This window comes from Cibotium barometz, chromosome 41 (genome assembly GCF_041138505.1).
Source record: "Cibotium barometz isolate CiBa-2024 chromosome 41, ASM4113850v1, whole genome shotgun sequence".
Classification (NCBI taxonomy): Eukaryota; Viridiplantae; Streptophyta; class Polypodiopsida; order Cyatheales; family Cibotiaceae; genus Cibotium; species Cibotium barometz.
The window spans coordinates 28371753-28394764 of record NC_141086.1 but is presented as its reverse complement, the minus strand read 5'-3'; the positions used below and the strand labels follow the sequence as shown (position 1 = coordinate 28394764).

The window sequence follows — 23012 nt, the reverse complement described above, 5'->3', positions numbered from 1 at the left end:
GTTGCTTATTGGTCAATACTTGAGTACTCTGACAAACCAGGAAAATTGGTTTGATTCAGAATTTAAGAGGATCCGCAGAAAAGCATATGGGTATTTTCTAAAGGATGGGTACCTGTGGAAGCATCCTAAGCAAAGGAATGCTATGCCACAGAGAGTCATATGTGATAAAGAGATTCAAGGGAAGCTCATAAAAGAATTCCATGAGAGTCTCTGGGCTGGACATCAAAGTGTGTGGGCCACCTTTACCAAAAAAAAGGAAAGATATTGGTGGAAAGGAATGTACAAGGATATTTCCCAATATGTGGAAACATGCATGGTATGTCAAATGTACTCAAATGTGCGACATCGTGATGGCTTGCAACCAACCTACCCACCTGCCATGCACTACAAATGGGTAGTGGATCTAGTTACAATGCCTTTGGGAATTTGGCAGATACAATACATAGCACTTGCAAGAGAAGATTTGACAAATCAGGTGGAAGGGCGTGCTCTTAGAACAAAGAGTACGGAAACAGTATGCAAATTTCTCTTGGAAGATGTGATTTGCCGGTATGGTTGTGTTGGGAAAATAACAACTGACAGGGGTGAGCTAGATGTTGAAGAAGCAAGGGTATTCTTCTCTAGGATTGGCATCAAATTGGCACTAACATGTGCCTACAACCCTGAGGGCAATGGTAAAAGTGAGCGAGGACATCCTCCAATCATTAAAGCTTTGGCTAAGGCATGCAGAGGAAGAATGCGAGAGTGGCCAAGGCTGCTACCATATGCTTTGTGGGCTGACCGTACAACTCATAGCTTAGTGAGACAGGATACATGCCTGCAGAATTAATGTATGGTCAGAAGCCAGTAATGCCAGTTGAAGAAGTAGTTCCAACTTGGAATGTATTACCCTGGGTGGAAGAATTGAATAGGGAAGACCTCCTTGCATTGCGAATAAGACAGCTGGAGAGGAGGCTTGAAGATGTAGAGCTTGCTAAAGCTCGTTTGAAAGATGCAAGGTTGAAAAATAAAGAAAGATTTGATAGAAGACACAGACTCCGGCCAAAATCTATTGAAAAAGGTGTTTGGGTTCTAATGTATGATAGTAGTCTTGACAACCAGTTTACTGTTCAAAGAAAGTTTGCAAAAAGATGGTTTGGCCCTTACATTGTCAAGCATGTGCATGGAAATGCCACGTATACCCTGTGTGAGCTTGATGGAACAAAGATAAAGAATCTTGTAGCAGGCAAAAGGATCAAGATGTTTAAAAGAAGGCATGACAGTGATCCTTTTGATTCACAGAAGACTCAGGATGAGAGGCTTGACAGTGATAGCATGGATATGGTTGAAGAGGAAGAAGATGATCTTCCTGGTAATGTAGAGGATGAAGATGACATCCAGATATATGTGGATCTTGATGATGATTTGGCACATACCAGAGGATGTGCAGGTTTAGAGGGGGTGGATGTCGTGCCATGGCACGTCTATGGTGTGAAACCATGCATATGAGGCCATTAGATGCAAATCCAGATGCATGGGATTAAGTGCCATGACTTGAGTCATTATATGATGCCTAAGTACATATGTTCATATTGTAAATGAGGTTCAATAAGACGAGTTGAGACTGAGCCAGGTCTCAAAGCCTGTGTACATAACGGGTGTAGCAGGTGTTTTAACACTTGGATAGTGTGATGTTTTTAGTGGAGGAAAAGGGAAGTCTTTTGCTGTGCAGATGCATGCTTGACGGCCAGGCAAACAGTGGAGAAATGTGTGAGTTTTTGTGAAGTGCACAGGCTGATAAGGAGCCATTTTGGAGGGCAAATAACAGGAGCTGGGAGTGCCTGATGGGTATGTGATGAACTGAAGAGTTGGGTGAGACATGTTATGAACAACTTCCTAGAAGGAAATTTTTGCAGAGGAGCTACAGTTTGAGATCTTTTTAGCACCCAAGGTGGGTACTTTTCATCCGGAATAGCTACAGATGATAGATGGCTAGTTTGAAGCGGCTTTTGTGTGCACATGATGAGCATGCTATGTGGTGAGACCCAGGTGTCTGGACATAGGTGGTCATATGGATTTCAAGGCCATGAAGTTGGATTGGTGATCGGGTGCGTGAGCAGTGAGATATGGACACACCAACTGGGGCACCTTTCATGATGTGTAGGGAAGAGCTAGATTTTTTGTAAGTGTTGAGTACGGGGTTGGCAACTAGAACTTTTGCACGCCTTGGACGGATGGCTTCTTGATGGAGTTTTTGTGCACAGAGGCTATGGAAGGTACCCGGGTATGTGGACAAGAGGGTGATCTAATTAGCTTGGCAACACTACAAGGGATCGGGCTCATACCCGCGCTCCTAGCCGCTAAAAATGACTTGTGAAAAAAAGTAGTGGGCCCGTGTACCAGCGCGTGTATCATCGCGGCCACAGACATGCGTGTAAAAGCGCGTGTATAGGACCTCTCAGATGCGCTTATACACGGGTGTATAGCCACGTTTTTTTCACAGACGCATTGATACATGCGGCTATACACGCCTTTCTTTAATTTAGACGCGCTTATACACGGCTGTATAGCCGCGTTCTGTTCAGGTCAGATGTGCTCAGACGCGTTGATACCTGCGTCTATATAGGCATTTGGTTAATTTAGATGCGCTTATACACGCGTAATTGTCAGTTTTGATGCATTAATACACGCGTATTTTATAGATTATCCGCGTGTATACACGCGAGTTTTAGCAGTTTTGACGCGTTTATACATGCAAACAGAGAGCCAAAAAAAAAATCCAGAAAGTGCTATTTGGTGCCTGAATACTGTTCCAGCATTCTAGCACCCAATAACACTCTCTGGATTTTTTTTTTGTGTGCATTAGACCATCCACGAAGAACATATGCACGAGGGAGATTAAGACAAGAACGACATGAATGCATACATTGTCAATACACGATTCAAGACAGACATGAATGTAATACTATCGATTCACGATTCAATATTACTATCAAAATTTCATACATGTATACAAGGGAGTCCATATCTCGAAGTAGCCCATGGCTTCAGTTTACAAAAAAATATATACAACCACATCCTCAATATGGAATGTGATACTATAAGTCTGAGTACTACTCAGACCCAGATGATGACTCCGTGCTCCCTCCATGCTCAGATGAGCTCACATCGGTCGGAATGTCCGATGAGTAGTGCTCACGTCCACCCTCTGCAGTGGCGGTGGGTGGATCATCAGCAGCTTGTGCCTGTTCAAGTAATATATAGTATATAAGTATATATATATGTAATTCAATAAACCAAAATCATTCGTTTAGAATTTTCAAGTACCTGTCGACCGTATGGTCTCATGGCTATCTCAAACTGCGCGTCCGTAATACGTCCCTCGGCTCTGAAGATGGCCCACGTGTCACGTCTGCTATGCAGGCGAGCATATGCAGTATCATGGGTTGTGGGCTTCCTCCCCGTAACCCGTCGCTGTATCATAATCAACACAATTTGTAAGATTAAAACAATCATAGAATCAATGAATTAAGTAAACAATCAAATAAAGTGGCAAGATACTTACGAACTCTGCCTCCCATGACTCGACGCCGCAAGATCCGAAATGTGAAGATCCAATGGTCTCCATCTGGATCCGTCGTGCCTCCACATGCTGCCTACTCTTCACGCCACCCTCTGCTCGTTTCTTTGCCTCCTTCCACTCGCGTTTGTGCGCAGTGGCAGGTTTCTCGGCAGGATAGCCACCCGCAGCTACATTTAGCCGGTCACATCGTACGCGAGTTTTTTAAGGTGAGATCTTTTATTACTTAAGATATCCCTTATTCGCGTCCTTCCCCATACATCTGAGAATGTAGCATGTGGGGGATTGGGGTACCGACTATGTACAGCCTCTATCACCTCCCCAACTAATCGGCTATTTTGATCTTTAAATTTAATAAAACAATTTCTATATGAGTTTGATACTACCCCACGCATGTACTCCATTACCTCCCTCCCCCTCGAATCCATCACTATCCCACCCCTATCGAGGATCACATCATAGCAGACCACTCTCTCCACCTCTCTCATCTCCTCCTCTTCCGAACTGTCTCCTCTAACTCTTCTCCCTCTATCTCCTCTCTCACCGCGTGCCCTACTACCTCCCCCACCTCCCCCACCTCCCCCCACCTCCCCCACCAAAGCACCCGCCGCATCCTCCACTCCCACTCTTCCTACTGCTGCGGGTGGAGTCACGACTGGGCGATTGTCTACGTGACGGTGGCTGTGAGCCCTGACGTGACGGTGGCTCTGAGGGAGCACGTGATGGTGGCTGTGAGGGTGTGCGTGAGTGTGTCTGGGACGAGGTATGTCTCCTCGGTGGACGTGGAAGAGGAGAAGCTGCATGCCGTCTCATCGGACTCGTAGGAATAGACGGCACTGGAGTGCCCTGGATACTCGCGTTAGGGGTATAGACACCAGGCAGGGAAGGAGGGGGATGGGCATACATATACTCTGTAAGCTCAACTGGACCAGGATGGCGCCCAAAATGATTCAGCATCTCCATTAGCCAATTGCTGTACGCAAATGGATCGGATGAAGAACCTGGAATATCCATAAAGAACCTGCAACACAAATCCTGCAGCACATCATGGGCTGTCTCTTGACTCACACAAATATCATCACTCAAGTCAGATGAATGAGCAAAGGGCAACTGGCAGATGCAAGGTGGTGGCTTGCGTGGCAAAAACACGAAGGAGTTTTTTTTAAAGAAGGAAATATCCGAATATTAGGCAATGAAAAAGGAGGCGCAGTGTATTTTCAAACGGGGAAATTTGAAATTTTAGCTGCAAAAGCAAAAGGAGCCGATTCTCTTCCGGGAAAGAAATGGGAAAAAACCAGAAACGCATATAGGAAGGGGGGGAGAAACGGGGGGGAGAAGAAAAAACCAGAGTGGGAATTTTGCAGAGTATCTCGTTTTGTGAGGATTACTTCTGTTCGAGCCTTGTAGGGGTTTGAATTAGAGAGGAATTGAAGCTCCATCCAGTGATAGGCTTCCTGAAAAATTCAAAAAAATGAAATGATGCGCTGCCAAATTCATGCAAGGACGACTGGCTGAAGCCTTGGAGAGATGCCTGGGTAATTGTGTAGAAGCTGAGGCTGCCGTTTATGATAATAAGCTGCTGGCATCGACTGTAGCTGAGGAGTCGCTTGCATCAACCAGAGGAGCTAAAATGGTCGTGGAGTTGACAAAGGATGATTGTCTGTAAGCTGCAGTCTTTCGCCATCCTTCTTTTGTCACTGTTGATGATATCAAAGAGGTAAAGACTCCTTTAGCAATTTAGGCGGCAGAAATAGACCAAAGGATTTCGCCTGCTTGGGCAAAACAGTTTCAAAAGATTTTAGAGTCCAAAAAGGAGGTAAAGAGTTTTGTGAATATATATCCAGGTGCAGTCAATGAATGGACTACTCGTTATGATGTGAATGATGAGAAGGCAGTTAAAAGGGCGGGAGAGGCACATCAGAAAATTCTAGATTGGTTTGGAGATTTACTTTAGAAGTGCAAGTGCTATGGATATTGTAGAGGCTGATGCATGCTAGCTGGGAGACCGTCCTTATCCATGGATACAAATACAAAGTAAACTTGTTCTATCTTCGGATGTGCATAACCTATAACATCAATGTATAAAAGGAGTAGATTGACAATCCTTGAAGATATTACTTGTTGGGGATTAATGAGTTGAATCTATGATGCATTGATGGATTAAAGTTGTTATTTAAGCATGATGCTTATGATGGTTTTTGGTATAACTCATATGTCTTGCTGAGATTTAGTATGTAAATATGATGGTTCCAGCCTCTGCTGGTGATTTCCCTTGAAGAGTTATATGTTTTGTTTCCTTGCTGGGATTTGAAGCTACTCTCACAGCCAGAAGTCTCGCACTTTCCCAGCGATACCACCCACGTCCCGACAGCTTTGGAGAGGGGGTGGATGTCGTGCCATAGCACGTCTATGGTGTGAAACCATGCATATGAGGCCATTAGATGCAAATCCAGATGCATGGGATTAAGTGCCATGACTTGAGTCATTATATGATGCCTAAGTACATATGTTCATATTGTAAATGAGGTTCAATAAGACGAGTTGAGACTGAGCCAGGTCTCAAAGCCTGTGTACATAACGGGTGTAGCAGGTGTTTTAACACTTGGATAGTGTGATGTTTTTAGTGGAGGAAAAGGGAAGTCTTTTGCTGTGCAGATGCATGCTTGACGGCCAGGCAAACAGTGGAGAAATGTGTGAGTTTTTGTGAAGTGCACAGGCTGATAAGGAGCCATTTTGGAGGGCAAATAACAGGAGCTGGGAGTGCCTGATGGGTATGTGATGAACTGAAGAGTTGGGTGAGACATGTTATGAACAACTTCCTAGAAGGAAATTTTTGCAGAGGAGCTACAGTTTGAGATCTTTTTAGCACCCAAGGTGGGTACTTTTCATCCGGAATAGCTACAGATGATAGATGGCTAGTTTGAAGCGGCTTTTGTGTGCACATGATGAGCATGCTATGTGGTGAGACCCAGGTGTCTGGACATAGGTGGTCATATGGATTTCAAGGCCATGAAGTTGGATTGGTGATCGGGTGCGTGAGCAGTGAGATATGGACACACCAACTGGGGCACCTTTCATGATGTGTAGGGAAGAGCTAGATTTTTTGTAAGTGTTGAGTACGGGGTTGGCAACTAGAACTTTTGCACGCCTTGGACGGATGGCTTCTTGATGGAGTTTTTGTGCAGAGAGGCTATGGAAGGTACCCGGGTATGTGGACAAGAGGGTGATCTAATTAGCTTGGCAACTGGAGCCTTGAGCAGAGGGCAACTGGCAAACGCAAGGTGGTGGCTTGCGTGGCAAAAACACGAAGGAGTTTTTTTTTTTAAAGAAAGGAAATATCCGAATATTAGGCAATGAAAAAGGAGGCGTAGTGTATTTTCAAACGGGGAAATTTGAAATTTTAGCTGCAAAAGCGAAAGGAGCCGATTCTCTTGCAAAAGAAATGGGAAAAAACCAGAAACGCATATAGGAAGGGGGGGAGAAGAAAAAACCAGAGTGGAAATTTTGCAGAGTATCTCATTTTGTGAGGATTACTTCTGTTCAAGCCTTGTAGGGGTTAGAATTAGAGAGGATTTGAAGCTCCATCCAGTGATACGCTTCCTCAAAAATTCAAAAAAATGAAGTGATGCGCTGCCGAATTCATGCAAGGACGACTGGCTGAAGCCTTGGAGAGATGCCTCGGTAATTGTGTAGAAGCTGAGGCTGCCGTTTATGATAATAAGCTGCTGTTGGCGTCGACTGTAGCTGAGGAGTCGCTTGCATCAACCAGAGGAGCTAAAATGGTCGTGGAGTTGACAAAGGATGATTGTCTGTAAGCTGCAGTCTTTCGCCATCCTTCTTTTGTCACTGTTGATGATATCAAAGAGGTAAAGACTCCTTTAGCAATTTAGGCGGCAGAAATAGACCAAAGGATTCCGCCTGCTTGGGCAAAACAATTTATAAAGATTTTAGAGTCCAAAAAGGAGGTAAAGAGTTTTGTGAATATATATCCAGGTGCAGTCAATGAATGGACTACTCGTTATGATGTGAATGATGAGAAGGCAGTTAAAAGGGCGGGAGAGGCACATCAGAAAATTCTAGATTGGTTTGGAGATTTACTTTAGAAGTGCAGGTGCTATGGATATTGTAGAGGCTGATGCATGCTAGCTGGGAGACCGTCCTTATCCATGGATACAGATACAAAGTAAACTTGTTCTATCTTCGGATGTGCATAACTTTATAACATCAATGTATAAAAGGAGTAGATTGACAATCCTTGAAGATATTACTTGTTGGGGATTAATGAGTTGGATCTATGATGCATTGATGGATTAAAGTTGTTATTCAAGCATGATGCTTATGATGGTTTTTGGTATAACTCATATGTCTTGCTGAGATTTAGTATGTAAATATGATGGTTCCAGCCTCTGCTAGTGATTTCCCTTGAAGAGTTATATGTTTTGTTTCCTTGCTGGGATTTGAAGCTACTCTCACAGCCAGAAGTCTCGCACTTTCCCAGCAATACCACCCACGTCCCGACAACGTATGTACATATATATATATATATATATATATATATACATATATACATATATATGTACGTACGTATATGTATATATATATATACATATATATGTATATATATATATATACATATACGTACGTACATATATATGTATATATGTATATATGTATATATATATACATATACGTACGTACATATATATGTATATATGTATATATGTATATATGTATATATATATATACATATATGTATATATATATATATATATATATATATATATATATACATATATATATATACATATATACATATATACACATATATGTACGTTGTCGTGCCATGGCACGTCTATGGTGTAAAACCATGCATGTGAGGCCATTAAATGCAAATCCAGATGCATGGGATTAAGTGCCACAGTGTACATGATGTGTATATGCCTTTACGCATTCCCAGGGCTAGCAGAAGTCCCTGTGCCTGTGTACATATGGTGTGCGTGGTTTACGGATAAATTTTGCCATGAATGCCCTGGCAAATGTACAGAGTAGGTGGTTTTATGGTTTTTTTTTAACGAGCTGATGGTGATGCCTGCACGTGAAAGTGTGCCGAGAACTCCGAATGTGATGATGGTTGGTTGATCTGGGGCTCGTTCTGGATGCAAGGATGGCACTCCATTTTTAGCAAGCGTGTGATGATCATCGGCAGTGCATGGCACCAATGGAATTGGTCGTATTTTGGTGAGGAGAGGTGCTGATGATGATGAGCTGTGGGTAGATGTTGCATAATTTTGGAAGGTCGTGGTGCTGCACATGAACTTGAGAAGCAAAGTAATAAGGAGGCATTGGTGGCCATTATTGAGCTTTGAAAAATAAATAAACAAATATAATGCAATGTGGCCAATTAAGGAGTAGCCACATGGAGGCTTACTTTGGCTGCCAGTTGCCACCTTTGGAAGGTTGGCGAAGCCGCCTCATTGAGGAAGTGGCCGCTGGGCACGTGAAAGTCGCTCGGGGGGGCTCGGAGTAGAAAAGAGAGCAGAAGGATGGATGGGCTCTTCGTGTCTCAGCGTTAGGATCTCTGCTAATTTTCACCATGAGTTCTGGAGGTCGCGGCAAGAAGCCTTCCACAAAGTCTGTGTTCCGATCGAATAAGGTTGGCCTTTAATTCCCTGTGGGCCGGATCGCTAGGTTTCTGAAAGCTGGGAAATATGCGGAGCGCGTTGGTGCTGGTGCTACTTGTGATTGTCTGTGCTGAGGCTTTGGTGTGATCGTGGGGCGTGAAGAAGCTATCGTAGCCTGAGAAAGATGGTGGAATGCTAGTGGTGGCCGCCTCTGGACAAAAGAGAGCTTGCTCTGCAGAGACTGCCTTGGAGAGGTGTCTGGGTAATTGTGAGGAAGCAGAGGCTGCTGTTCGTGAGGGAGCTGAGGCTGCTGGGACTGGGCATAAGGCGCACAGAAGCGCAGCATAAGGCAGACGATTGCAGTAGAGCGGAGGGCTGGGCATAAGGCCAGAAAGGCGAAGGAGAAAAGACGTGCGCGAGGAGTGCAAGGTGGCTGCATGGTAGGCTAAGCAAGGAGGGTGGCGCAGTGATGAAGTGTTGACAGTGCAAGGAGATGATTGTCGAGCTACTGCTGGCGACAGAGAGAACACGAGTTTGTGGGCTGCTGTGCTGCTTCTGCAAGGAGGGTGGCGCAGTGATGAAGTGCAAGGGTTGACAGTGCAAGGAGATGATTGTCGAGCTACTGCTAGCGACAGAGAGAACACGAGTTTGTGGGCTGCTGCTGCAGAGAAACGCTTGCTGAGGTTTTAATGTCATAATGTTATTTGTTTTCTTGGGTTTTGGAAATCATGTGATGATGTATATATAACATATGCCATCTTTTGCTTTGTGAGTTGTTGGAATCTGAAAGCAGGTTTTCATGAGATCAAGAGTCATCTTGAAATGGTTATGTTGACATTATGTGAAACATGTGATGTGAATGGTCACATGTATACGGAAATCTTTTGAAGATTATGCTATGCCTACATGTGTTATGTATGAGGCACTTGGATAAAGGGACAGGTGATCTATGATTTGACATTATGTGAAACATGTGATGTGAATGGTCACATGTATACGGAAATCTTTTGAAGATTATGCTATGCCTACATGTGTTATGTATGAGGCACTTGGATAAAGGGACAGGTGATCTATGATTTGAGTTAATCAAGCTCTTGGTTCGTGACTTGTATGCAATCATCAAGCTGTAATTGGGAATGTTTGAAGTGAATTGACACATGTACATGTCATCCAAAATGGAGATGTCTTATGCCCCTTGAAGAGTTATATGTTCTGTTTCCTTGGTGGGATTTGAAGCTACTCTCACAGCCAGAAGTCTCGCACTTTCCCAACGATACCGCTCACGTCACGACAGCTTTGGTGAACCCGACGTGAGAGTTAGTGGTGAAATACACAGTGCAAGCTATGGCTGAGAATCCTGAGGGACAGGGGGTTCATTTTGACCCCGGGGTTATGCAAATGTTTCAGATGTTTACTATGTATATGCAACAGCAGCAAGCTGCTGAGAGGGGGCAAATTTCCACGACTAAAGCACTGTAGTCAATCGTGAAGAAGGTGGATCAATTTGATGGTAAAGACATCACAAAGTACCTGTGCAATTACACAAAGGAAATGGAGCTAAATAGGGTGACTGAGGAGGATATGGTTCGAAGCTTTAAGCTCGTATGTGTTCCCGAAATAAGAGAGCGCATAAGAGGATTACAGGCAGCACATGGTGGCAGAAATTGGGAGGAGTTCAAGCTTGCTTTGAAGGATGATTATTTCATGGAGGATTCCGAGCGGGTGACCAAGCGAGCTTTCTTGGAGTGGGTTACAAAACCCAAAATTAGAATTTCTGCCACAGAATTGCTAAGAGAGTTTGAGAAGCGCTATGCCCAGCTGTCAAGGATAGAGCGCACAACCTTAGACAGGGAAAAAACAGAGCTCTTCTTACAAGCAGCTAGGAAAGATCTCCAAGAAAAACTGGAAATTCTCCTTGAGGATAAGGATACAGAGCAGGGACTAAAGAGTGATTGGAATGATGTCGAGGATGCGGTCACCATGCTAGCAAAGCGGCAGCGAAGGAGGGATAAAATGGTGATGAGCTCGGCAACTCCTATAACTGTTACCCCTGAGAATCTACCAAAACCTGCTGCTGCAATCCCAAGGGTAGAAAGGCCGATGGATGAGCTTATTAAGGGCATGCGAGACCTAAAACTGAAGATGTCCAGGATTGAGGAAAAAGGGCTACCATTAGGGCAGGCTTCTATGCAAAGGCCTCAAAGCAAAGAAGGGTTTACATTCAGATGTTTATGGTGTGATGACCCAGAACATGCGAAAAAAGACTGTGCCAGCTACAAGGAAGCCCTTAGAAACCAACTTGTATTTTTTAAAGATGGAAAAATCCACCTTACAGAGATTGGTCTTCCGTTAAGCACAAACTTTGGGAAAGGAGGGATGAAAAAGCTGGTTGAGGATATGGCTGCTAGCCATGCCATCTCTATGGTTGAGGCAGCAACCTATGGGTTAAAGGCCAGTCAATCAAAGCAGGAATCTGAGAAGGATGAAGACTATGAGAATGAAGATTTTTGGCCATCAACAATGGAGCTAATTGCGTCAAAGAAGGTGTCTAAGCAGGCTTTGCATGAGGCAGGAGACTGTATACGTCTTGAGACTGGCTGGGAAGAACCTGTGGATTCTTTATCTGTTCATGCCTACATTGCAAAATGCCAGAATAATGAGGCACAGGTAGAAGAAAAGCGTAAGAGGGAAAATGAGGAAGGAGGGTCATCAAAAAGGGTCACTCGTGGTAGTGGAAAGAAGGACCCTGGGCCGTCACATGTGCCTCCGCCACATAACCAGCCTCCACAGGAAGTATCAATGGAAGAAGCGCCAGCAAAGATGAAGCATGAGAAGGAGAAGGGTAAAGGGAAAAGTCCGCTCTACAAGCTCCAATCCGATATTGAAGCCGCAACGGACCTCAAAAAGGTGCTAGAAGAGAGGATTCTAAACAGTAAGGTGGAATTTACACTAGGGGAAGTCTTTGGAATTGCAAAGAAAGAATTCCATGATGAGATAATTGATATTATACGAAGGAAAAGGCAGACCATAATTGAATCTATTCCATCACAGGGGGAGACAAGCACTTCCAAGACTCATGGAATACAGGTACAGCAAAAGGAAGAGAGAGAGAATGTGGTGGAATGCAGTCACTCTGCTGGAGGGATACGACAAGTGCGCTTTGTGGATGAGGGTGATGAAAAAGAAGTTCTTGCAAAAAGTCATTACTCCAGGAACCATTGGGCAAGGGCCACCACTGAAACCCTTGTCAAGATAGGAGATTAGAAGAGCCGTATGTTGCCTTAATCGATCATGGGTCTGAAATAAATCTTATGGCTAAAAACCTCTACAACAAATGTAAGTGGCCAATGGATGTAGATCATGGGTGGATGATTAAGGCGGCTAATAACTCATCTGGAGAGCTCTATGCAGCCTGTCCAAATGTAAGGGTAACTATAGGGGATGTGAAAGATGATCAGAACTTCTTCGTCCAGGAGATGTCATCGTATCCCCTTATCCTTGGGCAACCCTATATTACAGCTGTGAGGATGGAGACAAAAGTCTTAGATGATGGCTCAGCATATGCAAGAATAAGGAGCAAAGATGGCAAGAAAGCTGTTCAGTTCTTGACAGTTTGCATTAACCATGAAAGGAACCGCGAGTCTCTTCGAGAACAGTCACTCCCAAAGATAAACAGAGAATTCATGAACTACAGGGAGATGAGGGATTTTGGCCAGGTGCCATTGTAAAGCGGGATTGCAATGGTACAAGGGGCAATGAGTTCTCGCAGGCCTCAATCAATGTAAATAACTTTTTAGCAAACTTTCAGGGATTTTCCAGCCATGGGTCAGTAGCATATGTAAAAAGCAAGGATTTGAAGCGTGGTATGCGTCAATATGTACAGAATGTACAAAAAAGTTTTGAACAGCGTGGTCTTTTGGAGAAGGATGAGTTTATATTAGGTGTCCTTGATGAGGTGTCATTTGTGGATACTATGGGTGAGCTTTGTGCCATGGAAAGTACATGCTTGCAGGGTGGGAATGAGATGGTGAAAGTATCGTCTCTGGGTATGTATGATGTAATCAAGGAATTTGAAGAAGTGGAATGCAAAGGTATGTATTGTGGGACAGATGCTCGAGTTGATACAAAGTATAAAACAGTTGCAAAGAAGGTGAAACCAGTTGCCTTGCCCCTACCACCAAAAAGCAAGGAGAAGATAGATGAAGCCTCTATGCAACCGAATCTCAGAGATCCGAAGAAAATTGGGCATAAGTTTACACAAGAAACCCTAAAAGAGCTAAAGATCGGTGACAAGGATTTCCTGTTACCAGTTGAAAAGGAATGCTTTGAGGAGATGCTTGTAAAACATGGGAAGGCCTTTGCTTTTCAGCCGCATGAGATAGGCTATGTTGATCCAAGCGTAATAGCGCCAATGGTGATCTTCACTGTTCCACATGTGCCCTGGAACCTGCAGCCGATTCCAGTACCAAAAGCTCTCTTGCCAAAGCTGATGGAATTACTAAAAGAAAAGATCAGGATGGGAATTTTGGAGCCATCATGCGCTCCATATTCCAACAGATGGTTTACCGTGCCAAAGAAAAATGGAGCATTGCGCTTCATTCAAGACATGCAACCTGTAAACAAGGTCACAATCAATCAGGAATGTGGGAGCAGGTCCGATTGTGGACGAGTTTACAGGGAAAGCTATATACTCTATGGGTGATCTGTATTCGGGATATGATCAGTTCCAGCTGGATATACAAAGCAGGGACATGACCACAATGAAAACTCCTTTGGGTTTGGTAAGGATGTGGACCTTACCACAGGGAGCCACCAACTCAGTGGCGCATATGATGAATGGAATGAATAAAGTCTTGCGAGACTTCATACCACACAAATAACTATGCCTTTTCTGGATGATGTGCCCATAAAAGGCTGTGATGAAAAAGATAAAGATGGGGATTTGGATTCAAAAGGTGCCGCAAGTTTGTGGTAAATCATATAAAGGATTGTGAGAAAATTCTATCCAAGCTTGAAGAGGTGAATCCTACTTTGTCTGGATTGAAATCAGTGTTTGGGGTTGGTGAAGTACTAATCGTGGGGCATCTTTGTAGTACTAATGGGCGCAGACCATGTCCAGCCAAGATAGATGCGATACAAAGAATGAAAGAGATATGCATTAATGTTACAGAGGTGAGGAGATTTCTTGGTGCATGTGTCTTTTATGTTATATGGATCCCACATTATGCACATGTAGCAGATCCTCTCTACCAACTTTTGAGGAAAAATCAGAGATTTTTATGGAATGCTGCACATATTAAAGCTATGCGGAAGCTGAAATGTCTGCTCCAATCATCACCTACTCTAAGGAAGGTAGATTATGAGTGTGGCAGGCTTGTGATTGTAACAGTTGATACTAGTCCTACTGGGATAGGATGGGCAGTAGGGCAAGATGATGAGGATGATCATAGGTATGTAATCAGGTTTGGAGCAAAGGTACTGACAGCGAAATTATCCACAGATCAAGAGAGAGTTATGGGGAATAGTCACTGCTCTAAAATGTGAAAAAGAATATCTTATTGGAGCATCCGTGCTTGTGGAAACTGACTGCTTGCCACTCCTTGGGATGATTGCAAGCTGCACCACTCCAGATATCGCTATGCTCAGGTGGATTGCCTATATCAAGTCACTAAATCTTGAGTTTAAGCATATTGCAGGGAAGGATAACCCAGTTGCAGATATGCTATCAAGAGCCAGGTATGAAGATGAAGAAGGGATGATTAGTGACATTGATGATGTAGGCACAAAGTTCTATACTACTGCACATGCAAAAAGGGACCATGCTTGCTTATCAAATGCACTTGAGTCTTTTACTGAGGAAATGTATGAAGGAGATTGGTTGCTTATTGGCCAATATTTGAGTTCCTTGACAAGGCAGGAAAATTGGTCTGACTTAGAATTCAAGAGGATCCGCAGAAAGGCATATGGGTATTTTCTAAAGAATGGGTACCTGTGGAAGCATCCTAAGCAGAGGAATGCTATGCCACAGAGAGTTATATGTGACTCACCTTCCTGCCATGAATCCAAACATCAACAATAAGTAATATATCAGACACCTTATTCAATTGAACAACATTAGCATGAGGCAAATTGAATTTGACTCTCCTGACACTAGCAAGCTTATGCCACTGTCTCCTCATGCTTGAACTCAGCTGTAAAAGATGAGCATAAGTGATATCAGCCTTCTTATGCTTCACATCATTCAAAAGGCTGTAAGGAGGTTTCCCTTTGCCCAATAGGATGAGCATAAGTGATATCAGCCTTCTTATGCTTCACATCATTCAAAAGGCTATAAGGATGTTCCCTTCGCCCAATAGGAAGTCATTCAAAAGGCTATAAGGAGGTTGCCCTTCACCCAATAGGAAGTCATCCATACCAATCTTCCTTCTCCTGGCCTTGGTCCTTTGGTTGCTTGCTAGATTCCCCCTCTTCCATAGTGTGCTTTCCTTTTTCTTGTCTCTTTGTGGCCCTAGTCTCTCTACCTGCATCCTCAACATCTGACCTTTGAACCCTTGTCCTTTTTTGTGCAAGTATATCAGCCACTTCCTCATCTTCTACAACTGCCTCAATCATACCCACATTACCTTATGGAATTCAAGGTTGACCTCGTCCTTGACCACTTTTTTTCTGATGCTACCATGGAGAAATCCCACAAACTTGTCTTTCTTTAAACAATCAGGTGGTACTTGATTTTCTCCCAAAACCCTTATAATTCTTCTCCAAATCCCTTCAAACCTATTGACAAAGGTTGGAATTTCATCCTCCTCACCTTGATACAATCTGCTTATCTCTCCCCAAAGATCCTCTGGATTATCAGCCTTTCCATACCTTGTTCTCTCAATGCTCCTCTCAACAATTCCCAATTCTGTACCTATGCTTTATGTTCAACATCTCTGTGAGGTTCTTCATCAAATCAGCTCTAAACTTCTTTCCTTTATCGGAAACCAGCTCCAAAGGAACCCCAAAACGACAACAAATTATTTCATATATGAACTTACATACCTATTTTGCTGTAGCACTGCTTGTTGCTCTTGCTTCTGGCCATCTAGTCAAATAGTCTACTGTAGTGATGATATAATGTTTCTGATTTCTTGTACCTGGAAGAGGCCCTATCACATCCACACCCCACTTTTCAAAAGCTCCATAGCTTAAAATATGATGCATAGGTTCCGAAAGTAACACCTTCTTTTGAAAAGCTTGGCACTCATGATAGCTCCTGCACCAATGAATAATATCCCTATTCATGCTTGGCCACATATAAGCTCAGCCCCACCAAATTTTTTCTCTTTGTAATTTCAACTCCATAATGACCTCCGCATCCCTTCTCATGGAAAGTGTTCAAGCATTCCTCAATTTCATCATATGACACAAAAGTCTATGCAAAATGCCATCAATCCCCTTGTGATAAAGACAATCACCAATCAAGACATACCTCATTGCTCTTTTGACAACAGCTTTTCTTTCCGAGACCTTTAAAGTCTTCCTTGCAAAACCTACAGGAAGTACATACTCCTCTTCATGTGAAGAGACTCTCTACCTTGATACAAAGGCTCTTGAATCTTCACAGCATGCACATCTTTGATGAATACTTGTTTTGCCAACTCATGTGCTCTCTTGTTTTTATACCTCAATACATGCCATATTTGGAAAGCTTAAAAACTATTAAGAAGCCTCCTTACCTTGAAGAACCAGCCGTTCATCTCATCCTTGTTGACCTTTGCCTTATAACGAGCATAGCATCACCCTTTACAATCAGCCTCCGAACTCCTCTTCTTTTACATTCTTCAAGACCCAACCATAGGCTGAAATATTCAGCCTCATTATTGCTCTTCACCACTATCTCTTGGCATCCATACCAAAGCTCTTTTCCCTGCTTATCCATAAAAACAAAACCAGCTCCTCCTTTTCCAATACTCCTCTTGAAAGCTCCATCAAGAAACAAAATACCATCTATGTCTTGTAACTCTTCATGCATTGTAGAATTGGGAACAATATGCTTCTCAACATCCTTTATAGGCTTGGATTTTATCTGTATCTCCTTATAGGTGAGAATATAAGCCATATGTGCCCTCACACTATCCTCCTTTTGATGAAGCTCATATCAAATTCTTGAAGAGACATAACCCATTTTTGCACCTTTGGATTGTCACCTGGAAATCTCAACACACGAGGCAACAAGCTACAAGAGGTAAGTACCACAAAAGGTCTATAAATCAAATACGATTTAAGCCTCTTAGCATAAACAAGAGTCCAAATATCAACAACTCAATCTCATGCCATGACCTCTCCACTTCACCCATCGTTTTGCTAATGTAGTAGACAGGCCTCATGTATGACTGTTTCCTCCCCTTCTGCATAAGCACCGCTCCTAGTGCATGCTTCTCAACGCTAAGACTTAAGTAGAATACCTAGTTCCAATCTGAGGGAATGATGATAGGAAGAGTGGAAAGCATATTCTTGATGTTCTTAAAAGCATCCTCTTCCACTTGACTCCACATGAATGGATCTTGTTGACTAGCTTTTTGTAAAGGATAAACATGCTATGCTAGCATACAAAAAGACCTTGATAAATACTTGAGCTTTTGAACAAAACTCATGAGCTCCTTTGTTGATTTTGGGCTATCCATCAGCAATAAACTCTCCACCTTTGTAGGATCTCGAGCTATGCCATTCTCACTAATCTCATGTCCCAAGAGTATTACCCTGGCTCTTGCTAGTTTGCATTTGGCTGGATTAAGTTGAGCTTCACCATCATCAAGCTTCTTGAATACCATGTCCAACCTTTCTATATGTATCCACCTATCACTATAAACACAAAAATCATCCATGAATATTCTAACAAAAGACCCAAGATAAGGGCCAAGAACCTCGTCAACTCACCTTTGAAAACTAGCATATGCATTAAGAAGCCCAAAAGGCATAACCCTGTAACAAAACACCCCCCAAGGAGTGATAAAGCTGGTCTTGTTTTGATCCTCTGGGGCTATTTTGATCTGAAAATAACCACCCACTAAAACCATCACATACCGAATACCTCTCATGTCCTGCAACTTGGTCTAGTATGTCATCCTAAAAAGGGAGAGGATAGTGATGTCTTTTTGTAGCTGCATTAAGAGGTTTGTAATCCACACAAACCCTCCACTTATTACCCTTCTTAGGCACAATTACCACAAAAGAAACCCACTCTGCATCATCAACATGATATATAAAACCAGCCTGTAATAACTTGGTGATTTCTACCTCCAAAACTTGTCTCTGAGTCTTCGTAGTTTTTGAGCCACCGATTTTGCCCCTTCCTTCAGCTTTATCTCATGAGCCACGCTTGATGTTCCTCTCATTTGAGTGTAATCTTTAGCAAAAAGCTTTGGGTACCTGCTGTGAAACAAAGCTCCATATTGTTCTTTCTCCTCATCACACTGAGATCACTAGCTAGCATCTGCATCAACTCAGCTTTCGGTACATTTGGCTCCACACCACCATGAAAATGAGAATTTTCAGCCACATCACCATGAAAATGAGAATTTTCAGCCACATGACCAGCCACATCACCATCTTTAACTCCAGTTATTTGCACTGCACTCATGTCCACATCAAGCTCCAATAAGCTTTGGTCAAATTCCATGTCATCATCAGTGACATGTGAAGACCCTGTAGAATCATAATGATCAAAAGAGCTCGAATCAACTTGTGTGTCCATTTCTGCCTTTTCTCCCATGTCTAAAATCCTCCCACTCTTCAAATCAAAACTTATCATGTTCTTTTTGGACTTATCAACAAACAAGTCAATACAACCCTTGCACCAATCCTGTCTTGACCTCATAGCAATCAATCAAGGCCTTCCTAAAATGATAGGGTATGCCCCAACCCCTTCTGGCATCACATGCATGTCAATCACCACCTTTTGACCAAGAACATTCAACTCCAAATCCTTCATCACACCAAGACACTTCACCTTTGAGCTATTAGCCATCTTCACACTGAAAATTGACTTCCCCATGATCTTCAATCCAAGCTCATGCATAGCCTCTTCAATTATGATGCAAACTTGAGCTCCCCTATCAATATAGACCTTGCTCACCTTCATGCCATGAATCCAAACATCAGCCAACAATAAGTAATATATCAGACACCTTATTCAATTGAACAACATTAACGTGAGGCAATTTGAATTTGTCTCTTCTGACACTAGCAAGCTTATGCCATTGTCTCCTCATGCTAGAACTCAGCTGCGTGTAAAAGTTGAGCATAAGTGATATCAGCCTTCTTATGCTTCACATCATTCAAAAGGCTATAAGGAGGTTGCCCTTCGCCCAATAGGACCTCCTCACCTTGATACAATCTGCTTATCTCTCTCCAAATGTGCTCTGGATTATCAACCTTTCCATACCTTGTTCTCAATGCTCCTCAACAATTCCTAATTCTCTATTTCTTCATTCGTAGCAACATCTTCAAACCACTCTTTGTCTCTTCCTTCCAATAACAGACCACCATTCAAACTTTCTATAAGCATCCTCATCCCTGTTACATCAACTTGACTCTTATCAAAAACTGGTCTATATCTTCACCTTTCTCCCCCTTTGAATGGCTCGTATCCAATACCTGCCATGAGTCTTGAGCTAATCTTTAGATGGATTCCAATCTATTGGTCAAAGTCCTATATGAGAACTCTCTACTCCTCCGTGGGGGCACCAAAAAGTGTCACGGTTCTAAGAGATGGCCTACATAACACCTCTCCCACAACTTGACTAGAAGAAGAACCAAGAAGCAATGTTCACAAGAACTTCAATCAAATCCTTTAAGAGAAGCTATAGATGGATGAATATAAGATAGAAGCAAGTATTATTGAGAGACTAGATACAAAGCTTCATAGGGAAGAATAATACATCAAACAACTGCAGATAGATGTCTATAAGAAATAATATTGTGAGAGAGGGTAGAAAGAAAGAGAGCCTAGATCAGCTAACCAACAATTGATCCTCCACAAACCAAAAAACTCTAGAAATTACATCATTGCTCTGAAGAAAGCTCCACCTCTGGTGGAAACTACATTAGAGGGTTCTCCACTCCTCAAGTTCCAACAACAATACTGTAATGGATCAAATCACCAAACAAAAGCCTGATGCAAAGACTCTTTCCTTTTCCACAAATCCACTCAAACCTATTCTTTTGCAAACCAACACAATCTGGCCAAAGCTATCTCTGTAAATCTGCCATCTTCTATGTAGAAAGAGATTCGTGCTTGCTGCAGGAAAAAAACCAGACTTGAACTAAAAAAATTGACTACTCCATCGTGTCCGGAGCGTGCCAAAACCCTAATATTAACTTTTGGTTCACCTGATTCTGACACCGGATGAGAAGTCTAAGAGCAAAACTATGTTTTTCTGTGATTTCATGCAGTAGCGGCGCCCTCTCATTCACTTCCACAACTTCTTCTCCCTTTCTTTGAGATTTTTTCCTTGATTTTAGCCCCACAAGGTTTTTGCTTTACTTTCTCTCCACTCTTTTACTCTGCATGCTATAAAAACCACTCAAAATTGCCTTAAAAACCTGCTAAATAGTAAACTACTTGCTTTTCAAATATGAAAACCATATTATTTCCATAAGTAAAGACCTCTAAATACATCACCCTTGATGTCTATTATTCTTTCTAGAACAAAACACACATGACCACAACAATTGCCATCACTGTAGAGTGTGTTATCCGTTCCTCAAACAACTAAAACTATTTTTCTTGCATGGAGTTTTGTCCAAAACCCCATATCATGAGGCACAAAAAACTCCTCACATATTTGCCCCAACCCCATTAACACTTCACTCCATCTTCTTTGATTTACATAATTCTGGTATGATATGGCCTCAACCTTAGTCCATTGACTTGGCTTGGATGCATCCTACCATCAAGATCCTTCAACTGGTAGCTTCCATTAGAGAAAGCTTCATGAATAACATATGGACCTTCCCATCTTACCCTAAAATTTGTCTGAAAAGTGATGTCAAGAGCACTATTGTACCTTAGCACAAGCATACCTTTCTTCAACTCCTTATTGCTCACCTTTTCATTAAATGCTTCAATCCTCTTGTTGCTCATCTTCTCATACCATTTGATGGCTTCATCCCTATCCAAAAGAAGAGAGTGAAGGCTAGTCCATCTTTTCTTCTCTTGCTCTTCTTGTACCAAATCATGCTGCAAAATAAAATCAAGTGATGGAAGCATAATATTTATAGGCAGCACACATTCTTCACCATACACTAAATGATAGGGGGTGAATCTTATAGCATTCTTCTCTGACACCCTATATGCCCATAATGCTCTATCCAAATACATGTCCCAATCTTTTGGATGCTCCTCTACAAGCTTGAATAGAAGTTTTTGCAACACACCATTAAAACTTTCAACGAGCCCAGATGGTGGGGAGTTGTAAACCTATGCTTTATGCTCAACATCTCTGTGAGGTTCTTCATCAAATCAGTTCTAAACTCCTTCCCTTTATCAGAAATCAGCTCCAAAGGAACCCCAAAACGACAACAAATTATTTTATATATGAATTTACATACCTGTTTTGCTGTAGCACTGCTTGTTGCTCTTGCTTTTGGCCATCTAGTCAAATAGTCTACTGCAGTGATAATATAATCTTTCTGATTTCTTGTACCTGGAAGAGGGCGTATCACATGCACACCCCACTTTTCAAAAGCTCCATAGCTTAAAATATGATGCATAGGTTCCGAAAGTAACACCTTCGTTTGAAACGCTTGGCACTCATGACAGCTCCTGCACCAATGAATAATATCCCTATTCATGCTCGGCCACATATAAGCTCGGCCGCCAAAATTTTTCACTTTGTAATTTCAACTCCATAATGACCTCCACATCCCTCCTCATCGAAAGTGTTCAAGCATTCCTAAATTTCATCATGACACAAAACTCTATGCAAAATGCCATCAATCCCCTTGTGAGATAAAGACAATCACCAATCAAGACATACCTCATTGCTCTTTTGACAACAGCTTTTCTTTTCGAGACCTTTAAAGCCTTCCTTGCAAAACGTGTAAGAAGTACATACTCCTCTTCATGATGAATGTGAGATCCCTGTTTCCACCGCGCAACGGATTCGGGGTGCTAGCAGCGGAAGTAGCCTTTCTTGCGTGGGCCAGGGTCCCACACTCGGGGCCTCGTCCACGAATATCCGGACAAAAGACTAATCTGTCGGTTTTTCCAAAACCGAACCCGGAAAAACTTCCTTTATCCGGAAAGCATGGGCGATTCCACCAGGATAACTTTTTACTCTAATGTAGTCAAGACCATTATTGATCAAACTGATCCGACTGCACCTTTAAAGGTACTTGGTCAAGGACGAAACTTGCACTTGGATCATTGGGATCAACGCTTTTTTCCCCATCAAGAGGCACAGCCGTTGATTCCTATCCATAGAGCAATTACTATCCGGGATTTACTTCATCTATCGTAATAACAGAAATTGAGTCTTGATTTACGGATCCATCAGTCCAGCCTAAGTCCCATGGGTTAGCCAACCTCCCAACCACTGTAGTGATGGGATCCAATTAGGAATTTGGTTAGGTTTTGTCCCGGGTACCAGGGAAAAGAGTTCCTAGGCCCCCTAGCCGGAAGTTCATACAAACATAAAACTAGTCACACCACTTACACACCCAATATGAAATTGCCCTTTTTCTCAGCATCAATTAACTTTCAAACAATCCTTCTCAATGAAACCATTATGTCACTGATGACAATCCTCAAAGTCTCTGGTTGAATCCTTATGAGTGCGTCAATAAAG

General features: G+C 42.6%; 1 protein-coding gene across 1 annotated transcript; it reads left to right on the top strand.

The window, feature by feature from the left end:
* Positions 1–13045: 13045 nt before the first annotated feature.
* LOC147614835 (uncharacterized) lies at positions 13046–15263 on the top strand. The gene is made up of 2 exons (XM_086779985.1): positions 13046–13833; positions 15209–15263. The coding sequence occupies exons 1-2, from the start codon at positions 13046–13048 to the stop codon at positions 15261–15263; spliced, it is 843 nt and encodes a 280-aa protein (XP_086636111.1).
* Positions 15264–23012: the final 7749 nt, after the last annotated feature.